General features: G+C 44.7%; 1 protein-coding gene across 3 annotated transcripts in view; it reads right to left on the reverse strand.

The window, feature by feature from the left end:
* Positions 1–17,903, reverse strand: part of LOC119646646 (potassium voltage-gated channel subfamily H member 8) — a 263,584-nt gene that overhangs the window by 49,415 nt on the left and 196,266 nt on the right. For all 3 annotated transcript variants that reach the window (XM_038047162.1, XM_038047161.1, XM_038047160.1), the window contains exons 7-8: positions 17,674–17,902; positions 17,409–17,572 (exon numbers count right to left, since the gene is read on the reverse strand). In XM_038047162.1, coding sequence (XP_037903090.1) covers positions 17,409–17,572; positions 17,674–17,902 — 393 coding nt within the window. The remainder of the gene's footprint in view (positions 1–17,408; positions 17,573–17,673; position 17,903) is intronic.

Raw genomic sequence — 17,903 nt, forward strand, 5'->3', positions numbered from 1 at the left:
GGGCGTTTTCGTTCTTAGATATGAAAGCAGACTTCCTTGGATGGTCCTTCCCGGAAGGAATTGACGATTAGACCTTTTGGCGCATGCTCCAAATTATAAAGGTGAGGAACTGAAAAACGAAATACTCAGAGGCAATGGGGCTCTATATCTAACAAAAGGCATCCTGTAATGATATTTATGAAGATATGAGATCCAGTCGATCCCTTGAGTGGCCGATAACGACCTAGAGGGCAGAGCTATCCCAAAAAAAACTAAACAATTTGGCAAAATTTTGACCGTGAAGGTCCGCCCACGAAGATTGCAGCTCTATCAAAGCTCTCGGTCGACACGTTCTTGCACGCCTCTGTGCTAGCCAGGCTCGGGAATGTGGGGGGGTCCTTTGAGCGCTTTGATCCCTCACGCTTCATTACTAAAAATAACGTGTCTTTACCGGTGCGTGGGTCCGCACCGGATTTTAAAAATCGAATTTTACTTAGGAATTCGCGACGGCCTATCGAATAAAACCAGAACGCGAGCTAAATTGGAAAAATAAAAATAAAAAAAAAAACGGCTCGACCGCGCGCGTGGAGCCGTTTGTCTCCGGACCCGAGTGCCGCGATCAAGTAGTGGAAAATCCACGACGGATCACCTTCCCGATTGCCGTCCCTTACGCCTCAGATCTTCAACGAGGCGCGGCCGGTGAGGTTCCCACCCTTCCTCGACATCCTCCGGCCAGTTATTCTTTTAGAGGATGTCCCTTTGTGTAAGAATCCCGCGGGAGCAAGGAGGAACTAAGGGGAGGAAGTCCTCAAACTACCTTAGATTATTCAAACATTATTGTATTTTTTCACGCTTATGATCATAATACAAAGAAAGAAATTTTTTAAAACCAAAAAGAAATTAAAATAAAGCTAACTAAAAGGTAAATTTATGAAAAGGAAAATGAAAATAAAATAAGAGAGAAAAAAAAAAAAGAAACAATAAATAACCAAAGTTTAATAATTATCAACAAGAAGGGAAATAAACTAAAAATCATACAAAAAAAAAAAAGAAAAGAAAAGAAAATAAACAACCACTTACCCAAATGTCACTCCGAGCTCGGACCGATCCTTCGGGTACCTATTTCTTTGTTTGTCTTTGGAATTCAAATTATTTAAAAACTAACAAAAATATATATAGTCCTATGACACAAAACTAACGTTAGTTCACTCCTTCTTTAGATTTCGCTCCTCATGCTTTTATGAGGGATTGTTTATTCACAACGCGCAAATTTCGACACTAGACTTATTATTCATGTATTAACGATTAAGCGATTTGAATCTAATTTTGGAATCTTCGTTTAAACTACACTTTCGTTAGCACGATGTGGTGTTAGTTTTCTCGGGCGGATTCTTTCACTTTGCTCGCGAAAATCTTCACTTTATGATGAATCATCTTCTTCTTCATCCTCCGTCCTCACTCCTATCTTTCCCCCTTTCTCGGTTTCCTTTTCTCCTCAATCTTGCTGCACCTTTCTTCGCTCAAACCACCAGCCTTCTCCTCAAGATCAAAAATTGCTCCTCCACCCAAAAGCTCCTCGAACCGCCGTCTTTCAGTTCTCCAACCAAACTCCTCGTTTTTTTCCTTCCCGCCAAAAAAACCTCCTCCCAGCAACATTCTCGCTGCCTTTGTTCGTGCACCGCTTCTATTCCCGCTACATAGCCTTTCTCACTCGCTAGGCAATGTTGCGGCAACATACGCATGCGCCTGCGGATGCGGCAAATCATTCCCCTCCTGTCAAGATCAATTCGCTTGAATACATTGAATAATGTGCAATCTGCGGCGAACTTTAAGGCAATTGCACACTATTAAATGCATTGTTTAAGCAAATTGATTAAGAAAGAGCCGAATGAAATTCCGCTCCCGTCGCGCAGCCGCGGTCACTACAGGGCAGCTGGGTTTTCGAGACCCGCTCGAGGAAAGAAAGCTGAAGACCAGTGAGGGCCTCACTGCTGATAGCGGCTGGGTGTTGGCGGTTACAAGGAAAGGTAGACCGAGATCCAAACCCACATTAGGTCTTGAGGTCCTTCGCGTGAGCGATGCCCAGGTTACGACCCTCCATGTCCTCCAGCTCGTATTGAACCGTTCCGACTCGACCGATGACCTTCGCCTTCACGAACTTCTGATCCAATTTGGCATTATATCGCTTTGCTGCACTGCTTAAGTTGAAGAGCCGCTTATACACGATATCTCCGACCTGAAATTCACGAGCTCGGGATCGTAAGTTGTAACCCCTTTCCTGTGTCTCTCTTGCCTGAAGGATTCGCCCTTGAACCTCTGCTCTCAGAATAGCAAGTTTATCCTGAGAACAGATCTCCAAGGTCGCATCAGGCAAGGCGTTCAGGCGTCGTAAGAGGGCGTAGGTACTCCCATGGGTGACCATGCTTTGCCCAAAAACGACGTGATAGGGTGATGTCCCTATCGAGACGTGTTTCGCTGAACGCAAGGCACAGTTGATGGATGACAACTTGTTATCCCAATCTCTTTGATCAGGACCGATATAAGCGCGTATAGCAGCCAACAGTGAGCGATTTACTCGCTCCGAGGCGTTTGCCTGCGGGGAGTATAAAGCGGTGTAAATGTGTTGAATGCCATACTGGTTCAGAAGATCGTTGAAAGCCACGGATTTGAACTGTACCCCATTATCAGAGGTGATCGACTCAGGGATTCCAAACACATGAAAGATTCTCTTCTCCAAGTATTCTGTCAGCACGTTTGCGGTAAACCGTTTAATCGGCTCCACAAATGAAAACTTTGAGAGAGAATCGAGAACGACTATTGCTCCGATATTTCCGGCGCGAGATCTGGGGTATGGGCCGATCAAATCGATATACAAACGTTGAAATACCCGATCGGAGATGAGCGCTTTTCCCATTAGAGGTTGGAGCGTTTGGTTGGGAGCTTTTGACGTCTTGCACGTTTCACAATTGCGAATATAGTCCTTGACCTGTGAAACCATTTTAGGCCAATAAAACCACAACCGCAGTCTACCCAAGGTTTTACCAACCCCCCCATGTGCACTCAAAGGATGATCATGGGCACGGGTGATCACCTCCATCGTTAGCTCCTCCGGAATCCAAAGCTTCCAAGCCTGTTGTTCTTGCATCTCATCTCCTGAAGCATGATTGGTTCGTTTGTATACCAATCCATCGCACACCTGCAGATCAGGGAGTTTGTTGGAATTCTCCCTAATACGCTCTATTAACTGCAAATAGTTCGCAGACCGAAAATGTGGTGAATTAAAATCCACGTCTGCGTTGTTCCCACTTCTCTCCAAAGCATCCACCTCCGCTGGTGAATACATGCGAGATAGAGAATCCGGGACCAGATGTTGTGATCCCTTTCTGTGTTTAATGATGAACGAGAATCCTTGAAGCTTCAATGCCCATCTGGCCAGTCTGCCGTGAAGGTCGGACTGGTTCATCAGCCATTTGAGCGAAGCGTGGTCAGTTACCACTTCGAATGTTGTGCCTTCAACATACGCTCGGAATTTGCGCACTGCCTCCACCGCTGCCAGACATTCTTGCTCAGTGACAGTGTAGTTTCGCTGAGGCTGTGTAAGCTTCTTCGACATATACGCTATAGGAACTTCATGTCCCTCCTCTGTCTTCTGCATCAGCACCGCTCCTATGCCATGTTGACTTGCGTCACAATGTATGGCGAAAGGCTTGGAGAAGTCGGGGCTGTGCAGAACTGGAGCCGAGGAGAGACTCGTTTTCAGAGCGTCGAAGGCCGAGATAGCTTCCTCAGACCAGCAAAACTGACGCTTCTTCTGAAGCATGTCTGTCAACGGTGCAGTCAGCGAAGCGTAATTTGGCACAAATCGCTGATACCACCCACACATCCCAAGAAACCGCCGCAGTTGCCTGACGGTTTTCGGCCGCGGAAAATCTTTGATGGCGTGTACCTTGTCGGGATCGGTACAAATCGTCCCGTTACCGATGATGTGCCCCAAGTATCGAACTTCCTTCATGACAAATTTGCTCTTCCGGATGTTCAACGTCAAGCCAGCGCGTCTCATACAGAGAGCCACTTCGCTTAAGAGCAGCAGGTGCTGGTCGAAGGTCTCTGTAATAAGCAGCAAGTCATCTAAATATACAAAGACTTGATGACGTAAGTGAGCAGGAATGACCTTATCCATCAGTCGCTGCATGGTTTGAGGTGCATTGCAGAGCCCAAACGGCATGGTCACAAACTGATAGAGTGGCCGACCTGGGACGGTGAAGGCAGTCTTATCCTTGGACGCCTCATCCAGAGGAATTTGCCAGAACGCATCCTTCAGATCTAAACTCGTAATGAATCTAGCCTTCGGGAGACGACTGAAAATTCCCTCGATGAGAGGTAAAGGATAAGCGTCCTTCACTGTTACACTATTCACTTTACGTGCATCAAGGCAAAGTCGCACTTTACCAGGTTTCACCACAAGGGTAACTGGCGAAGACCAGGCGCTTTGCGATTCTTCGATGACTCCCAAAGCCAGCATCCTATCAATCTCTTCGTAGAGGAGCTTTTCGATGGCGGGAGAGACTGAGAAGTGTCTCTGTTTAATCGGTTTGTTACCGCCGACATCGATGACGTGTGTCGTAAGACTTGTACGTCCTAAGCCCTCCGACTCGAAAGACGGAAAACTGCCAATGACAGCCTCGAGCCTTGCTCGCTGGTGTGTCGTCAACTGGTGTTGATTGACGTTCTCAACATTTTCGATAGAACAAACGGAAGGTACAAATAAGTCCTGTGCGAGATCGAACTTGCGCACAAAATCAGCTCCAAGGTAAAGATTTTGCGTTAACGACGGGATAAGGAGGAACGACATCGATTCCGTCCGATCACGAAACGTGATGTCAGCTGACACTCTGCCTACTGTCGAGTGGCTAGTCCCGTCAGCTGTCCTGAGATCGATGCGTAATCTCTCCCACTTGTACCGACCGTCGTTAATAATTTTCCGGGCGAAATCCGAAGCTAAGCAACTTACAGTGGCTCCGGTATCAATCAGTCCTGAAACACGCTCACCCAAGACTGTGACATCCGCATAAGGGCGAATATCATTATTGGGCCGACTCATGAGAATGGCAGAGTAGTAAAGACGACGGTTGCGCATTATTCGCATCCAATAGTGGCGTAAGCGAAGAGTTGAACGCTTCGGTTTTTTCGTCGCCATCTCTGCTACTCCGAAAATTCGTTCTCTGGCCGTTTGATATTGTTGCAGTCTTACGTGCAACGGCCTCAGAACCGAAAGCATCGGTTTCCTTGAAATAATTGGTGGTGGGGTCAAATCCGGGTAGGTCATATCTATTTTGTCGGACCGCTTCAACACGGTAACTTTCGGAGTTACTGTGGAAGACGTTGTCGCAACGCCGGCGCAGTCACGTGCGTCCAATGCAGGAACGCCCTGATGACTGGGGCTGGGCTCTGGAACTCGACAATTTGGACATACTGGCTTACGAATGTTCGGGCGCCCGCAACCGAAACAAAAGACTTTGGGATCCTCCCAACAGTCTTCAAACAAATGTCCAATCTGCCGACAATTCCAGCAGACCAAGTCCAAATCTCGATTATGAATCTCAGACTGAGGATTTCCTGAGATGTTCTTTATGTCAACACCCTCTTCAGATTCAGCAGAATAGCTGTGTAATTGGTGAGAGAGCCTGCTTGAGAGACGCTCCTCTAAAATTTCGCTTTGCTGTACTAACTTACGCAGCTCGCGAACCGTACTAGCCGGAAAATAGAGAAGTTGCCTCTGAACGTCGGGTCTCAGCCCACGACGTAGCAACTCTACCAACTTGTCTTCCGTTAAAGAATTTTCTAGCCTATTGGCTAGCGAACGCACAGCTTTATAGTAACTGTCGAAATCTTCGGATGGACCTTGCATGCGGTCTCGCATCAGTTCAAGGATATCCCAGTCATCTAGAGAATCCTTAAACTCATGGCGAAGAGCCTCACGAAAAGAGGTCCACTCGATTCGCCCGACAGACTGGTGATAGTCCCAGTACCAATCTGCTGCTCTGTCTCTGAAAAGGGTGTGTACATAAGTACACAGCAGGCCAAAATCCCCCTGTAAGGTTGTGTTGGTCAAAGCCTCCACGCGGAACAAGAATTGGTTGATGGGCAAAGTTTTCGATGTGCCATCAAAAACCAAGTTCCAGGATGCCAAAATTGAATAAACACGATCCGCTGATTTTGTATTAAGCGGTCGTGCCTGGCATCTATACGGCGAATCGTCCTCGTCAGAGTCGGTAAAATCGTACATATAGTCTGGTCCGGATCTGTCCTCATGTCGGTGAAAGTTCTCGGATCCGGACCTCTCGTCAAGTCCGTAAAAATCAATGTCACGTCTATGGTCATGTATGTAAAAATTGTCTTTATTATGTCCATAGTCACGTCTGTCTTCAAAATGCACTGCACGAGTTGAAGCAGGCTGATGTTGAGCTGCCTGATGCACAGAGTGCGTGTTCCGGTTCGAGTCTCGAAGTGCAACAAATTGCTCTCGAACCAATCCTTCAACTCGTGAAGCGTCCGTCGCCTTAGCATCCCGCGTGGAAGGATCAACCCAACCCACAGGATCTCTCCTCGCCGCCTCATGCCACCGTCAGTCGTCACGGCGTGCTGGCAGGTCAAGCTCAGCTGAGCTCCACTGACCTGGAGGTAGCGTGGAAGGAAGGCGATAAAGGTCGCGAGACCAGTGATCTCGTTGATGTGACATATCGTAAAAAAAAAATAAATAAATAAAACTGGAAACTACCAAAAGGAAGTCCAAGAAAAAAGAAAAAGAAGTCAAATTACAAGTTGCAAAGCGAAAAGAAGAAAAACGAAGTATATATAAAAAGAGTAAAATGATCAAATCAAGCAAAAAGAAAAAAAAATTAAGGCAAAGAAAGGAAATAAAAAAATTAACTAATGTAACAATCTAAATCGAACGATAAGAAAAGAAAAAAAAAAAAAGATAATAATTACGAGGACTCCTCCTTCTCTCTAATTTGTCAACTCCATAGTCAACTCCCGCAGAATTCTCGGATGACTAAAATGTCATCCCAACCTCATAAATTTTCTCATCTGTGTGCAGAACTACCACACACAGTGTTTTCCAAGAAGAGACAACAATCGAGTTGCTCCCCGTCGCAGAATATTAGATAAAAAGAACAAGCAAAAAAGGAACACGAGAATTCAATCTTCCTCGTCTGGAGTCAGAGAACAAAGTGAAGATGAATCATTGAGGACGGAACGGCACAGCATATAGCCGACTACTTCCGTATTCCATCAAGGATCCATCTCACCCGTCGCTTCCTCCCTACAAAGAAGAAAGAATATTTAATTTTCTTCAAATCTGAATCGAAGAGATAGCCGTTTCACATAAAGGTAGGGAAGGACACTCCTCAGAAGCTCGGACGGCAATACCTTTCAGCTTATAGCCGCAAAGGCCCGTAGATCCAGAGGCTTCTGGGAGGCAATCACCTACGAGACGTTAAGTCTCAAGACAAACACAACAAACGACTAGCTCTTATGGTATTCTACCAAGGATAGGGCAGGAAACTCTACGTTACAGGGTGGGAAAGGAAATTGAGGCTTAGGAACACTTGCTTCCGGGGAAAAAGGCGTGAAACCTAAAACTAGAAATCTGAAGACAAGTGTACGTGGAGCCTAGCCGGGAACAATATTGAGAATCTATTGATTCTCTATCCGACACCACCAAACGAAGTTGTGAGCCGGAATAGGCTATCTTCCACTTGATTCAGGAAACCTGTAAATAATAAATTATGCCTGAATCCAGGAAATGTTGGGCCCCACGTTGGGCGCCATTTGTAATGATATTTATGAAGATATGAGATCCAGTCGATCCCTTGAGTGGCCGATAACGACCTAGAGGGCAGAGCTATCCCAAAAAAAACTAAACAATTTGGCAAAATTTTGACCGTGAAGGTCCGCCCACGAAGATTGCAGCTCTATCAAAGCTCTCGGTCGACACGTTCTTGCACGCCTCTGTGCTAGCCAGGCTCGGGAATGTGGGGGGGGTCCTTTGAGCGCTTTGATCCCTCACGCTTCATTACTAAAAATAACGTGTCTTTACCGGTGCGTGGGTCCGCACCGGATTTTAAAAATCGAATTTTACTTAGGAATTCGCGACGGCCTATCGAATAAAACCAGAACGCGAGCTAAATTGGAAAAATAAAAATAAAAAAAAAAACGGCTCGACCGCGCGCGTGGAGCCGTTTGTCTCCGGACCCGAGTGCCGCGATCAAGTAGTGGAAAATCCACGACGGATCACCTTCCCGATTGCCGTCCCTTACGCCTCAGATCTTCAACGAGGCGCGGCCGGTGAGGTTCCCACCCTTCCTCGACATCCTCCGGCCAGTTATTCTTTTAGAGGATGTCCCTTTGTGTAAGAATCCCGCGGGAGCAAGGAGGAACTAAGGGGAGGAAGTCCTCAAACTACCTTAGATTATTCAAACATTATTGTATTTTTTCACGCTTATGATCATAATACAAAGAAAGAAATTTTTTAAAACCAAAAAGAAATTAAAATAAAGCTAACTAAAAGGTAAATTTATGAAAAGGAAAATGAAAATAAAATAAGAGAGAAAAAAAAAAAAGAAACAATAAATAACCAAAGTTTAATAATTATCAACAAGAAGGGAAATAAACTAAAAATCATACAAAAAAAAAAAAGAAAAGAAAAGAAAATAAACAACCACTTACCCAAATGTCACTCCGAGCTCGGACCGATCCTTCGGGTACCTATTTCTTTGTTTGTCTTTGGAATTCAAATTATTTAAAAACTAACAAAAATATATATAGTCCTATGACACAAAACTAACGTTAGTTCACTCCTTCTTTAGATTTCGCTCCTCATGCTTTTATGAGGGATTGTTTATTCACAACGCGCAAATTTCGACACTAGACTTATTATTCATGTATTAACGATTAAGCGATTTGAATCTAATTTTGGAATCTTCGTTTAAACTACACTTTCGTTAGCACGATGTGGTGTTAGTTTTCTCGGGCGGATTCTTTCACTTTGCTCGCGAAAATCTTCACTTTATGATGAATCATCTTCTTCTTCATCCTCCGTCCTCACTCCTATCTTTCCCCCTTTCTCGGTTTCCTTTTCTCCTCAATCTTGCTGCACCTTTCTTCGCTCAAACCACCAGCCTTCTCCTCAAGATCAAAAATTGCTCCTCCACCCAAAAGCTCCTCGAACCGCCGTCTTTCAGTTCTCCAACCAAACTCCTCGTTTTTTTCCTTCCCGCCAAAAAAACCTCCTCCCAGCAACATTCTCGCTGCCTTTGTTCGTGCACCGCTTCTATTCCCGCTACATAGCCTTTCTCACTCGCTAGGCAATGTTGCGGCAACATACGCATGCGCCTGCGGATGCGGCAAATCATTCCCCTCCTGTCAAGATCAATTCGCTTGAATACATTGAATAATGTGCAATCTGCGGCGAACTTTAAGGCAATTGCACACTATTAAATGCATTGTTTAAGCAAATTGATTAAGAAAGAGCCGAATGAAATTCCGCTCCCGTCGCGCAGCCGCGGTCACTACAATCCCTTCTTCATTTTTTTGAAGTTAGGCCTTTTGAAGGTGTTCACAATATTTGTATCTCCCTTGACTTAACTTTTTAGTGTATAGAAAAGATATAAATCAACATGACGTGACCGACCTATGTGGGGTTGCCTACCATCAGGATCGTCCTTTCGTGCGGATAAGGGAACGCTCGGTGGATACCTTGTGGGCATGCATCAGGAACACTTCGTGCAATGCTCACCCGTGGATGAAAATTGGCTATGGGAACGATACCCAGAAATCAAACCGAATAGCAAGGATAAGAAACGTAGTCTTTTACAGTGCAGGGCTTCGGAAACCAAGTACCGGCGGTTTTTGGGGGCTGGGCAAGTGGGCTCCTGCCCGTCAATATCCAGCGGCTTCAGCACCTCAGTAGTGGGGAAATTGGCTATTTTCGCTACAAGAAGTCTTAGTGGAGTGGAAAACTGCAAACATGGGGCGTCACCACTGAGGGCAACATTGACCCTATGCAGTAGAGATTTGTCGCGGAACTCGGATAGAAACTTGGATAGTCCCCGGATTAACATAATTATCGATGCTAAGAAAGACGATCGTGGATGGCAACAAATTGCAACAGTGTTTGTTTCATTGGGGAATGCTTAAATGAACCAGACAAGGCGAAATATCCACTAAAATATCAGGGCTCTGATACGTGGTATTAAGTTGTTCTAAATTAGGACGATGGAGGAGAAAAACACCCAAACGTCATGCGGCAAACTACTCCGACTAGAACCCCAACTTTGACAAAAGGGGGAGAAGAGTCTACAGCTTGTAAACTCGAACAATGAACAAAGGTGGGCGGCAAAAAGCGGCAGAAGGAGGAAAAGAAAATTCGCCCAAAAGCAATCACTATTTCCAGAAAAGGAGATATGCCTAATGCCGATATCCCTGGGAAAGTCAAACCCGATTCGTAATTGACTGACCCAGGCGGAAATGTGAGTCGTATCAGGCGTACGTAGAAGGGGGATCTGATGCTGAAGCTAAACAAATCCAACGAAAAGAGAGCGGATAATTTTCGCGGGAAAATGGAAAAGATGCTAAGCGACTAAGCTGAACCAAAAAGTCAAGCGATGACGGCTTTATGGTTTCTTACCAGGACAGAGGCAAATCGTCAGACGCTGCCTCACCTCTGCCCTGACTAAGTTGAAGTAAAAGCTCGAAAACAGCAGACAGTAATGGAGTCCAAAGACCTAGGCGAGGTTACACAACGAAAGGGCATTTGTTTTGAGCTAAGGGAACAATTCTATCTTAGCAGAATAGAATATAGCGCGATGAAGGCGTATAGAGGTACATAGACCGCTCTCATTAGCTTCTGGGTTGAATCAGGGATTAAACTGATTACCGCGGGCAAAGGGTAGAATACATCCCAGGACGAAATGTCGATTGTTACCCACGAAGGAGCATAAAACCTGGGAAACACCTGTTGAACCAACAACAACAGCTCTACTACCAAACCCTATCTCCACCTCCACGTGGTTATCGCTGGCAGTTCTTTCTTAATGAAAAACTGCAGACGGAGAAGGATGAAGGCGAATGTCCCGCGCCCAAAAACGGAACAAAATATACCAACTGGTCCTCCAGGGCGGGGGTTGGGTATAGCTGACAACCCTACACGGAAAACCGATGTTACGAAGCCACAGAAGGAGCCTCAGGCTGGATTGAGTACACAACGACGAACCCGACAATGAAAATGGACAAACGATTTGCGCATTTTCTCGCGAAGGTGGGCTCCTTGTACAGAGATAGGGGTGCCAAGCAGCTAGCCGACACTCAGTCCAAATATAGGGCTGATGTAATATAATAGTATTGCAGGAGATGCATTGGACAAGGATCAGTTTACTGGGGAAGAGTCAATACACCATATATTATGGTGGCCATCCAGTAAACCAGGTGCTCGGAGTAGGTTTCATAATACTAATAATCGCTGGCGCAACAATCCATATTGGATCAGGGCCTTGAAGTGTGTTAGAGCACTTCATTGAAGACCGTAACAGTAGACTACAGTAACACCGTAGGAGGCAATGTAGTCCTCTAACCACTCAGCTATCCGGATTCTAGTAGGTTTCTTTGTCAGCCAAAAAATGAAACCTGCTGTTGTCGGCTCTGGAAACACAAGCGAATGGCTGTCCCAGATATAGTATCAAAATCATACTTGGGGATTTTAACAGTCAGGTAAGGACATAAAGATACCAATGATAACGGACTGCGAATTATTCAGTTAGCAGTTTCGCATGAAATGATTGTAGGAAGCACCTGGTTTGCGCGGAACGCGGTCCACAAACACAACAGACAGTTCATGCAATTTATCGGCTTAAAAATCATAAGTCACCAGGAGCCGATGGAATTACAGCCGAATTGGCTAAATATGTCGGCGACCATTTATACCAAGTGGTTCATCAACTTGTGCTCAAGGTGTGGGACAGCGAATCAATGCCTGACGACTGGCAAAGAGGTGACACATAATGCCTCTTTCCCAGTCGTCATACATAAAAAGGAAGATATTACACAATGCGGCAACTATAGAGGTATCACGTTACTGAGTACCATCTATAAGATATCTCCTGCTATCTAACTGAGCCGGATATCTCAATACGCCCAGAACATCATCGGCCCATACTAAAGAGGCTTCACTCCAGGCAAATCAGCAACAGATTAGATTTTTTCTGTGCGGCAAGCGATGGAAAAACTGAACATCAGTTGCACCATTTCTTCATCCACTTTAAAGCCGCCTATGATAGCATAGAGAATTCGGTATCCGAACGAAATTGATAAGACTTACTAGGCTGATTGTGACCAATGTACGAGGCCAGATAAAAGCAGCAGGATCACTTTCAAGACCATTCGACATCAACAACGGTCTACGACAAGGGGATGTCCTATCATGCGTCCTCTTTATCCTGGCCCTGGAGAAAGCGATCCGTGATGCTGAGGTAATGCGAGGCGTACGATCCTCTTTAAGTTCACCCATCTACTGACCTATGCTGATGATATCGACATCATGGGAAGAACCACCCGAGACGTACAAACTGCCTTCATCCAGATCGAGCAGGCGGTGATTAGCGCGAGATCTTGGGCTGCACATCAATGAAGGCAAGACACAGTATATGGTGGAAATGTCCGCACTAAAAACCAACCAACCAACAACATCAAGCCACACTGGTCAAATGGGAAGAATAAAGATAGGAAACTACAACCTTTCTACTAATTTCTCCTATCTAGGGTCGAAAATCACAACCGATAACAGCTACGATGATGAAATCCGCGCACGATTGGTGGCTGCCAACAGAGCCTATTTCAGCTTACAGAAACTCACCATAGGGTCAAAATAAGAGCCAGTCCTCATGTATTCCTCGGAGACTTGGGTTCTTAGCAAGAAAAATTGCGAACTATTGGCTGCGTTCAAAGAAAAATCCTCCGAAGAATTTGTGGCCCGCTGCATGAGGATGGACGATTCCGTAGCCTATATAATGACGAAATCGATGAGCGATACCATGACCGTCTGGTTGTGGATAAAATCCGGCTCTATAGGTTACGGAGTACGGGTCACTTAATCCGTATGGATGAGGATGATCCAGCTCGAAGAGTCTATAAGGGCAAAAAGAAGACGAGGCAGACCCTGCCTAAGATGGAGCGATGGCGTAGGTCGGGACGCCAGACAGCTTTTAGGGATATCGAATTGGTGGTCCTCGGCGCAAAACCGGGATTTTTGAAGCTCCTTACTTAAGTAGTCCTAGAATCGATACCGATTATTTCGCCGTCGATGATAATGGTGATGAACGAGCGGATGGGTGGGTCACACCTAAGTATTGAATTCGGCTCCGTGCCTGAGAAGAAGGAGCGGATTCTTGTGATTTTCGTCTTTTGGTGTTTGCTTAGTTTATTTTTCTATTATACCAGAAAGAGGGACTCTCTTGATATTGTTCTGCTGGTGTACACTTTGCACTTTATAGGTATGTAAAGTTTGGGGTAGTGGTGGTAACTTGTGTTCATGAGTTTTACGAAAGTTTAGGAAGGGGGAAAGGAAAGTTCTTTTGGTTTTCTTCCTTTGTTTGCTTGTCCATAAATGAGGAGGACGTCATTGGTTGGTTGGTCTGCAAAAGCAACTGACGAGCAAGTTTTTATAGATGTGCGGTTGGACCAGGGCACTATATCAGGTACACCATCGGAAAGAGCCCATCATATCACGAAATGTATCGCAAAGACATGCGGCTCATCGATGCCGAGATGTTATACTTTCCCCAGTAGAAGGCCCAATCGCGGGTGGAATAGTGGATTGTCTGATCTTCGGTTGGCGTGTCATCGGGCCAGACGACTGATTGAGAGAAATGGCTAGGATTGACCAGGAGGTGAAACAGTGAGCTTGCAAGGAGGCTCGAAGAATCCTGAAGCTGGCTACACAACGCAGCAAGAAGGACTGCTTCAAGCAACTCTGCGCAGAGGCGTATATAGACCAATGGGCAAGCGGCTACAGGGTTGTGATGGGGAGATTTAGAGGCAGCTCGACAAATTACATGTCCCAATCTCCTACTGAAAATCATTCAGGGTTTGTTCACTCAGGAGAACACAAAGACTGGTAGACAACAAAGCGCCCGACCTCGGCATACCAAACAAAGCTCTTAAGCTAGCCGTCAAGTCGAAGCCAGATATATTCGTAAAGTTGTTTGAAGCATGCTTGGCGGATGGAGACTTTCCTGAGACATGGAAAAAGGAAAGGTTAATGTTATTGCCTAAACCTTCTAAGACTCCGGGTGAACCATCTTCTTACAAGCCTCTATGTCTATTGAACACTATGGGGAAAATGTTGGAGAGAATAATCTACAACTGATTGCTCCCGGCTGTAGAAAGTCTGGCAGGCTTATCAGGCCAACAATTCGGCAACGGTTGACGCTATCAAACTGGTTTAGCTGAAAATGCGATGCAAGGAACGGGTGGCACTAGCAAGTATTGTGCTGTCATTACCCTTGACTTGGAAAATGCATTCAACTCTGCCATTTGGAGACTTATAAGAAAGTCATTGGCGGTGATTGGTGTACCAAGTTTCTTAACTGCGTTAGTCGACAGCTACTTAACAGATAGAAGCCTCTGGTACGACAAAGACAATGGAACCAAAGAATACATTGTTTACGTGGGTGTTCCACAGGGCTCTGTGCTGGGACCGCTATTGTGGAATATCATGTATAATGATGTCCTCAATGTTCCAGTTGCTGGCTAGGTAAGAATAGTGGGTTACCCCGGTGACATAGCGGTGTTTCTTGTTGGAAAAGATCTAGCGGATGCAAAATTGTATTCATCCGAAGCAATCACTGCTATAAAGAAGTGACTGGAAGATGAAGATTTTGCACTCACGGAGGATAAAACAGAGGCAGTGCTTATCACGAAGCAGCGTAAGGAAACCACTGCCCGTATAAGAATGGGGAAGCATATCATCACTTCAAAGCCAGCAATTAAATACCTGAATGTCAAGCAACACTTACAAAATGTTTACACCAAGGCGTAGCAGTAGCCGGAATGATCGACATTTTGGTGGAAGAGATGGCACGTATCTATGATGGACCGGATTCTTTCTCTGATCGGCAAATGGAAAATGCTGAAAGGGAGGAATCCTTAAGCAGGTGGTAGCAATGGTGGGAACAAGCGAAAGGGGTCGATGAACCTACAGATTGATTCCCAGGATCCCAGCAACTCATGGTGAGATAAACTATGATCTCATGCAGTTTCTCCCGGGTTATGGTGGTTACGGTAAATACCTCTATAGGTTCAAACTGGACAGCTCACCCAACTGTCCTAGTTGCGACGGTATTCCGGAGAACCCACAGCATTTTTTTCTTCCATTGTCCTAGATTCGCTGAGGAAATGTAGAGCCTAGAGGAGATATTGGAAGGAACACTAGCACTGGAAAATATAATTGAAAAAATGGTTGCATGCCAGGAGAGCTGGAATGCAATGAACGACATTGTAGAGCAGATTCAATGCAGATTAAAAGAGGCAGAGGAGACAAGGAAGGAGCGGTTGCGAAAGCAATCAATGGGCGAAGGGAAAGGCTTGAGCCATATCCACCCCGCCACGAAATACTTTGTGGTGGTTTCGTGGGGAAGAGGACAGGAGTTAGAGGGTGGTTTTAGTGGGTAAAAATCTCACACGCTGAAACATGTGAACCATTATCTTTGGAAGACTTCTATCTCCAGAAAACAAAGATAGACAGACAGACAATAAACCGGTTTTAATAAGATTTTGGTTTTACAGAAAACCTTAAAAAGTGGAGCAGGCTCAAGTTACTGGCGAAATTCATGTAGCCGCCATTTCAGGGAGAGTGTGAACCTCCAGGAAGGATGTGGAAGTGAAGACGGATAAGAATCGAGGAGAGAACTTAGCAAAATGGCAGACAATACTAGCCGCATTAAGCGATCTCAGAAAGGACACCTAATTTGGAGCTCAAGAAGTCCAAAGAAACAGCGGAGCGAAGGGTCAGATCAGCATTGCTGCGGAACAGAGGCAAACTGCCCACTGTCTTAACGGAAGTAGAGTGTGGACCATCATCCCTAGCAGGCCGCAGCAGGTGTACGGATTTCAGGAGAGCCCTCAGCGCAAATCGCAAATGGAGTTAACACAAATCAACCTCAACCACTACCAGGCAGCGTAGAATCTACTCTCGCATATTATCCGCGCGAAAATTATCAATTCAACAGAAAATAGCGCCTTTTGCCATATGTAAAGGGATTCACAGACTACACTATACTTGATGACAATTGCCTCAGTCGTTTCCGAATAAATAAGGTTTGACAGACAAACAGACAGACAGACATTGAACCGATTCTAATAAATTTTCGATTCACTTAAAGCCTTGGAAAGGGCCCTTTATTTCAGGTAATACTTTCCCTTAGTCTCGCGGGGATAGGGACGAAACGAAAAATAAGGAAGGATGCGGTTCTGATGGGAGTTATCTAATTTAGGCGAAGGTCAAAGCTCTAACACTCCTCCACAAACAAAATTAATAAATAAATCGCCTCCCTCCAGGTCAGTTACAGAATGGCAAAGATCAAATCAATCAAACTGGTGAGACCAAAGACCAAAGAGTGGGCGCCAATTAATAACAAACCGCTGCTGAGATTTACAACTCAAAGATGCTGTTGCTAGACCGAGACAATTGGATGCAACGTTTCTTGTATACTAAAGCCAAATTTTGTGATTGTGGGTGACATCGCATTTTTGATGATAATGATTAGATTTTCTGAACTGACATAATTTAAAACAACACGGAATATTAGACGAACAGATCTATCCCTCATTTCGCATTAATATTTGCAAACAATCTTTTCAATGTCACAAAAGATAGATAATAAAGAGCTCATTCAATAAAAAGTTTTCAAGACATTGATTTCATTAGGAAAATAAACTGGCTCTAGAGTGGAGGCGTACACCAAAGTGGTCCTTAATGATATCGAGGGATTCAGGATTAAAAAGAAATGTCCTTTTTGAATTGTATGAGCAGACCGCCCACTGATTTGAGCTACTCGGATGCCTCCTATGGCTTGGGAGATGTTTGTATTCAAGAAGGAGATGACTGTGATATAGTGGAACTACCACCACTGACCACTCAAACCAAATAAAAAATAAATAGGTCCATTAATATGCTTCACAATATTTCGTTTCGTTCACTTTAATTTCACGCTTGAGGAAAAGTATTTAATCCAATTTTAAAAAGACTCTTCAGTAATTTTCCTCGTTGTTTAATTGTGTGGAATTCATGAATATCAAGCGCTCAAATAATGGTTCTTTTATATTTTACATACATGCATGCTAATCCTAATGTATTAAAGATGAATCTGGCTTACCTCCCCCGTATATAAATTCGACGCATATAAATGATCAAAAGGCAAAGCAGCTAACAGATCGACAAGGAACCAGCCTCGTAAATAATTAATTGCAATTAATTTCGGATCCGAAACGACTTCTCCTTTCTTTGATACGAACGTTGTTCTAAAATTTAAAATAATATCTGAAAAAGAGAGAGCACACAAGAAAATGAGATTTTATGGTTATCAAATTTCCATATTCCAGACAAAGATAAGCGCAAGCAGTCTGTCATTATTCCCTTACCTACAATAAAAAGAGCCTCGACTATAACATCTGACACCATTGTCTGACGGTCCGCTTTGGCAAAGGCCGCGTTGAATGGCACCAGAACGGCTACATAAAACGTAGCAACTAAAATTATCCAGTCCCAGCATCCTTTAAATACGCCATAATGTGATAAAATAAACCTAGATTTCTTGAGGGACTGTGCTTTATACTCGGGAAATGGGGCTTCCGTCGTGTGCAATAAATTC

Source organism: Hermetia illucens, chromosome 1, assembly GCF_905115235.1.
Source record: "Hermetia illucens chromosome 1, iHerIll2.2.curated.20191125, whole genome shotgun sequence".
NCBI lineage: Eukaryota > Metazoa > Arthropoda > Insecta > Diptera > Stratiomyidae > Hermetia > Hermetia illucens.